The sequence below is a fragment of the Acanthisitta chloris genome, unplaced genomic scaffold (genome assembly GCF_000695815.1).
Source record: "Acanthisitta chloris isolate BGI_N310 unplaced genomic scaffold, ASM69581v1 scaffold11569, whole genome shotgun sequence".
Lineage (NCBI taxonomy): Eukaryota > Metazoa > Chordata > Aves > Passeriformes > Acanthisittidae > Acanthisitta > Acanthisitta chloris.
In genome coordinates this window covers 688-7,853 of record NW_008693124.1, presented here as the reverse complement: position 1 = coordinate 7,853, position 7,166 = coordinate 688, and the positions used below count along the sequence as shown (strand labels likewise).

Genomic DNA, 7,166 nt, shown 5'->3' with positions numbered 1-7,166 from the left:
ATTCAGGAAGTTCATCCATTTCCTCTCCTTGCAAAAGTGCAAAAGACTAAACAAAATTAAACTAAAGCAAACAACTCTCAAACAAAACAACTCCTAAAAAGCATGGGAATCCCAGCCTTCCTATTTCCCACACCTCATGTGCTGCAGAAAGGCTTCACTCCCCGTACCAAGTCTGATTCTCTCTCTGACTCTAACCAGGGCCATCCAACATGTCCCTTCTGTGTTCTCTTGCACATCAGGTATGGAATAGCTCCAGGACTTCTGTATTCTGCTCAAAGGCAAACGGCTGCTAAGCCCTCTCAGTTTAAAATATCAAATGCTAATTTTGCAGAAATAAACCTCTGAATCACCTGAGAGGAACAGATGATCTTTAGAATAACTAATGGAAATATTTCAAGCAAATATTCATCTGCTGAGACGCAGCACTAAGCACTAACCTAGAGACCTTGACTAAAAGTGAAGCAAGTTTATGGCTAAATTTAAGAGAAACTCAAGGAAAACAAATTACTAGCAACAAATTTTATTCATTTTTGCTTGTAGGGATACAGAATCTCTTTCAAACTCTTTTGGGTTCACCTGCACAGAGTTCACCCATTGCAGCCCTTTGGCATATGAGACTATTTATTGCACATTTCCTCCTTTAAGCTTTGCTTCAGGGAAGCTGAGAGAGAAAAGCTGTGTCGGACACAGAGGCAGGAGCTGGACTGCAAATCTGTCTGGATCCAGTGATCACATCACTCCACCCACAGACCTGAGAGCTGAAGGAACAAATACTCCAGAAATCAGTCAAGAATGATTCACATTTTTATTAGGAGCATCACAAGTACAATCTAAAACCTGTTGAACAGTGACAGCAGCGTCGCAGTGAAGTGCCTGGGAGGCATACTGTGATCTGAAGGTGCAATACAGCCATAAAATAAGTTAAAAATGGGAAGAAATCTTACAGGAGAGGGTTAAAGCAGCTGTGCTCTTTACAGAGCCCCACAAAGCCCTGGCAGATTAACCTCTGTGCATCAGCCTCACGCCAAGAAGCCTCTTCAGTATGGCAACAGCACAGGGAGCTGAGAGGGAACTTCAGAGAGGGCAATTCATGACCTCAGGAACACATTTCAGTTTGTCTTGAGACTGAAATGTGCTGGTTCTAATGAGCAGGATGCACTTGTCACACCTCTGCTCACCCCCAAGTGAAGCCACTATCAAAATCCTTCTATCAGACAGAAAACTAAATCACATGTAAATGGAGCCAAGAACAAAATATTCTCTTCTCGCTGCACTGTTCCCCTTACTCTAAGTAACAGAGTCCTGGAGCCTCTGAACTGTTCTTGAATCATTTATAACTCTCAGGATAAAAACCTTTCCAAAACACATCCCTGAGTTCTGCCCATTTCTGGCTCCAGCAGTGACGTTCGTGTCTCATGACAACCAGCACTGATGCCACCACTTCTGTGACTCACAGCAGAAGCAGCAGGCTCATGCCAGCATGACCTTGTCCTTTCCCCAGCCCAGAGGGAGGGCAGACCCTTCACCCTGCCCCATTCACCAGCTCCAGCTGCAGCTACCCCCACACTACAGGCCCAGGAAAGAGCTGCCAACACTCCTGCAGTTTAAAATAACCAAACCAGCATCAGACATGGCAAATGAAGCCAGAGAAATCAACTTTTCCTGTGCTCTGAGCAGGCATCCTGCTGGGAACAGGAACCTCTCAAGATCCTAGACCAGCCACTGCCTCTAGGACTGTCCTCAACGCTGAGATGAAGGTCTGCAGAGCCTCTGGCTTTGTCTCACTCTGCTTCACTGAAAGCTGCAGCTCAGAATCTGCTGCCTCAAGCAAGAGCTCTGTTAGGAAGAGGCAGCCTGTGTCGTCCTGAGCACTCAGATAAGCTTTCCAGGGCTGGGCACCAGCTTTGCTCATGGCAATGGTCTGGATGTGGACAACATGAAGGGCTGTCTGTATGGTGTCTGGGTGGACAGGCCCAGACCAGGGCAGAGAGAGCTGGCAGCTCGTGTCCAAGCTCAGCCAGGTCTTCTCAAACTGTTCTGCAGTCAGGAAAACATCAGGAATCAAGGTCAGGCTGCCTGTATCTGGATGAACCTTGAGGACTTCTTTATTTCCTTCAGAAATCAGTGACTCTGAAATGAAAACACAAACATGTGAAATGCAGCTCCCAGTTTCACCAGGCACACCCCACAGAACTGGCACGGGAAGGTTGGAATCACAGCACCCTCAGCAGCATCCCCTGCGCTGGTGAGGGGGTGATCAGCCATGCACTGCATAGGGGAGTCAGAACACTAACTCAGCATTCCCAAAGCACTGTGACCTTCCAAACAAACCCATGTGAAAACATCTTGGTTGCCCAGGCAGATTGTTAATGTCCCATCCCTGGACGTGTTCAAAGCCAGGTTGGACAGGGCTTGGAGCAACCTGGACTGGTGGAAGGTGTCCCTGCCCATGGCAGGGGTGGGATGGGATGAGCTTTAAGGTCCTTCCAACCCAAACCATTCTGTGATTCCACAATTCAATGATACACTGACAAGGGGACAATGGATGCCAGAGGCAGGTGGGGCAGGTTACCTGTGTCTCTGCTCCTGGAGTCAGCACAAGAAGAGTAAGAGGTTTCCACTGGCTGGTGAGCAGTGGCAAGGGCCCAGCGTTCTCTGCCATACACTGGGGCAAGAGTATTGAACTCCAAAGCCCATGCATTCACAGGTTGCTTGGTTTGGTCTCCCAGGAGCCCCAGGGAGGGGTCAGACTTGGGGCTACACAGGACTCGTTTCACTTCTTCCACCCCAGACTGCAGAAGGCGATAGTAGAACAATCCACGGTCTCGTACTGCCATGTCCATCTCCTCCTCTGGGGATCAGAGAGACATAACTTATGGGCAATTCTACCAGCCAGATTTCCTCAAATACTAACCCTTAATTGCTAAAAACAGATTTTGAGGGATACAATGTAAGCCTGTTTATGGGCAGATAGTGCCAGGACAGTAGGAATGGCTACCCACTGCCAGAGGGCAGGGACAGATGGGATATTGGGAAGAAATTCTTTACTCAGGGAGAGCTGAGGCACTGGCACAGGTTGTCCAGAGAAGCTGTGGCTGCTCCATCCCTGGAAGTGTTCCAGACCAGGCTGGATGGGGCTTGGAGCAACCTGGGCTAGTGGAAAGTGTCCCTGACCATGGCAGGTGCGATGAGATGAGCTTTAAGGTCTCTTCCAACCCAAACCAATCTGTGATTCTATGGTTCTATGATTTTACACTCACCAACCAGACTGCCAGGGGCCAAGCAGCAGCCTGAGGCACAAAGCCACCTTACCCTGCCATCTTGGCTGGTCTGCTCAGGGCCAGGATGCTAACACAGCATCCATGCACTGGGGACACAGCCTAACCAGGTCCCCAGAAGCCTGACCACAGCTTGAGTGGAAAGAGAACATAGAGAACTCACCTATGCAGTAGTGGAGCAGCCTGCCCAGCATGTCCTGACACTCAGCAGGGCGAGACAGGAACAGTCTCACCAGTGCTGTCAGGAGCTCCATCTTCACTGCTGGGCACATCTCTGACTTCACATTCTCCACAAAGTCCTCCAAAACATAGGGAGCATTCGGGACCTTCTCCCCATGTGTGCCCAGGAGCCAGATCAGTGCTTGCTTGCCCTGAAGGAACCACAGGAAAAACAGCAAATAGGTGCTGAGAACTAGAAAGATGGTGTTGGCATGAAATAGGTTGAGAGAACAAGTCTGAAGATTTCTGATCTTTGCCCCCAGTCTCAAGCCAAATGAAGGCCCAACTGTTTTTGTCCACCCATCCTCAACCACTGCCACCTTACCTCACTGTCCTGGATGGTGTCCTCACAGCCAGGCAGTGCCTGGCACACAGCATCTGTGCACTGGGGGCACAGCCACGCCAGGTCCCGGAAAGCTCGGACCACCGCTGCAAGGAAACCAAGTCATCAGCACTCCTGAGAGATAAAACAACCTCTAGGGGAAAAAAAAAATCATTCCAACTCCCCCAACACAACAGACTCTGCAAATCTCAGCCAGGAGTCAGTGTTCAGCCAAGGTCAGTGCCCTCCTTGTGACTATGATCTGAGACACCTTTCATCAAAGTCCCATGACACTGTATTTGTCAGAGCAAAGCTGCAGCAAGTCTAAAATAAAGCACTGAGGCTTCAGGTTGTTCCTCTGGCTGCTGGATAGCAGTGTCTCTTCTGGACATTCCCAGCCTTAAAAAAGACATTGACTCATGATGCTTCAGACACACAAGGTTAGAATGGCAAATTAAATCTAACCCCGATTCAAAACGTGTCTCATGAACATGATTTGAAAGGTTCTGCTGCCCACTCACAGAAACACCAGCAGCTCCTGAGATCTAATTCAACAGCTGTGTGCAACTGTGTGGTTTTCAAAACTGAAAGCAAGACCAGTCAAAAGAGAACAGCAGGAACAGCAGTGATGTGAAGGTAGATCTGAGGGCAGCCCAAGGGAAAAAGAAGTCTGGGTACAATTGAATCAGACTATTAAATGAGGAACAGAATTTAAAGGATCTATTAATCATCTTGGCCTTCAAACAGGCATTACAATGTCTCTGCTGTGTCCCTTACTCTCAAATTCAGCAGGTGGCACCCAGAAAGGACCATGACCCATCTCTTCCTCCACCACAAAGAGCAGATGTTATGGAAGGAACACACTTTATATCCCTAAACCCAGCAGGGGAACTTCCACCTGAAGATGCCAATTAAATTAAAAGCCTTTAGTTTAGGATCACAAATCCCTGCAAGGCCAATTCCTGACAGCATAAGCCACGCAGGCAGGTTGTTACCTGATTCCTGCTGAAGGCCCAGGAGCTCTGTCAGAATTCCCACACACTGATCTGTGTATGTCCTGGCAATATTGCCTGCAGGAACACCAAAGGACAAGCTTTTATCAGAGTGAAATGGGAACCACGAGCATAAATATTCATCATAAACTCACTTGAAGAAACAGTCTTTCTCTTTTCCTTCCTGACTACCATTCTGAAAGTGGTCAGAGAGCTTGTTCTCCACTCAAGGGACATGTACCCTTTTGAGGCCATGCCTCAGGTTTCTTAACTTTCCTTAAATGTAATACATTAGAAAAAGCATTCTAGCATCCCCAGCTTTCTCCTTATGAATACTGTAAAAACTCACCTATTTTAAAGCTTACAAAACCAAAACCAAAGCACTCCAAAACCCCCTTAACTCTGTTCCCCTCCCAACTCAAAAGAACAAGCAGGTATGAGAGCTCCTCCACCCACTACACGGCTTCATTCAACACTACAAAGCTGACAAATAAGATGAAATGACACGTTTTTTTGTAGAGCATCTCATCAGAGCAAGAGGTTCAAGGACTTTCTGCACAACCCAAAGCAGCTCAATGCCAGGAGTTCTGAAAGAACCAGCCCAGTCGTGGTTTAGAAACACACCAACACAAAACACTCCTGGGGAGGCTCTGTCTGTACTGCTGCAGCACAGATCAGGGATTTGGTGCTTGCCCAGATACACTTCAGCAAAGAACAGCCCACCCCAAAAGTTCAGGGCTGCAGCTGCTGCCAAGGCAAGGCACAGCCCTTACCAATGGCAGAGATGGCTCCTTGGGCAAGCTCCACCGACACATCAGTGCAGTAACCCTTCAGCTCCTCCAGCACCTGCTGCACGTTCTCATCATTCACCAGCTCACACAACACCTCCATCTTCTGGCATTTGATGTAGTGAGGCTCTGAGTAGGAGCAGAAGAACTTTTTGTAGTGGCTGCTGAAGTGGCCGGGCAGGCTCCTGAGGATCTGGCGCACGTGGCAGAGCGCGGTGAAGCAGAGCTCTCTGCTCTCTGAGGTGCAGGCAGACAGCAGTGGGCCCTTCACTCGCACCAAAACATCTGCCTGCACGTGTGGGTAGTCCCTGGCCAGCACCAGGAAAAGCTTGGTGGCTGCCATCACAACGCTGGTGCTGCTGCTTTTGAGATAGCCATCCAGTAGGTTGAGGATGTCGAAGAGCTCCTCCTCGCTGCGGGGTCTGTAGCGCAGGAGGAAGGTGAGCACCTCGCTCTGCCCCCACTGATCCAGGTCAGGCATCCTGCCAGGAGAACAGTGCAGAAGTCAGGGAATGCAGGAAGATCTGTGCTGTGCAGAGTAGAGGTCTCAGCCTCCGAGTTTCTTACAGTCTCTGTTCCAAATCAAGTGGATACCAGAGTTTTATCTCAAGAACATTGCCCAGTTATTAACTCAGTGTCAGTCACTGCACTTCTGCTGTGCTCTAAGCCAGACAGCAACACTGACAAGAACCCTGGGCAAAGCAATACCCCACTTTACCCAGATCATGTAGAATTATCTGCTGAAAAAGTCAATTTCTTCAAGCAGTGGGAAACTTATGTATCTTCCAATGGATCTGGAGAGACACGCTCAGAACATACCTGTCCCACAAATATACCACATGTACCCAAAAAACTAATCCTATTAACCCACAATGCCAAACCAAGCCACCAGCTGAAGAAAAGACTCCCTGGAAAAGCAGAGTACACCAGATTTCTCTTAAGATCTTAGCCTAAAAGTGATTTAGTTGCTCTTAGGATGAGCATCTCCATCTCTGGGCTCCTGACTCTTCCCTTCGATCCTCTGCACAAACACCTGCTCTGCACAGAAAACACAAGGACAAGAATGAAGCTTCCAGCACTGATATGAAAGAAAACAAACCTGTTGAGGAGATGATGGGCAATGGGTTTGTTGATGACAACTCCTCCCTCCTTCTTCAAGATCTCTTCCAAGGCCCTCAGACAGTTCACAACCACAATAGGATCCTGGTCACGAAGCAAACTGTAGAGCTCGTTCACCAAGGCACCATCTGCAAAGGAGCAGAGATCCTGCTACCAAATTCTGCTGGCACACAGCAATTTAATCCCTGTCTTTAAGCATTTCTCACAGACAAAAGGTATGGCTTGAGCTGGGAGAAGGAGTCAACAAAACTTCCAGCTCTGCAGTACCACCTGCCCTCGGCACAGCTTTTCCCTGGAGGTTTGTGGGGATGAGAATGGCCCTGGATGATCAGAGGCTGCAGGGAGGGAAGGGGCAGTGCAATATAGCACTGCACAGGGCCTGATGTTTCATTAACAGTCTGATACACAGGACCACAGAGTCATGGAGTGGTTTGGGTTGGAAGGGACC

The 7,166-nt window shown here is 48.6% G+C and overlaps 1 protein-coding gene across 1 annotated transcript; it reads right to left on the bottom strand.

Moving 5' to 3' along the window:
* Positions 1-1,702: 1,702 nt before the first annotated feature.
* Positions 1,703-6,846, bottom strand: AP4B1 (adaptor-related protein complex 4, beta 1 subunit; the record flags this gene model as incomplete). Its single annotated transcript, XM_009082962.1, has 7 exons — positions 1,703-2,128; positions 2,529-2,851; positions 3,442-3,649; positions 3,823-3,926; positions 4,815-4,889; positions 5,585-6,081; positions 6,699-6,846. Coding segments are annotated over 7 exons (1,781 nt in total), but the record flags the coding sequence as incomplete, so codon positions are not given.
* Between the last annotated feature and the right edge of the window lie 320 nt (positions 6,847-7,166).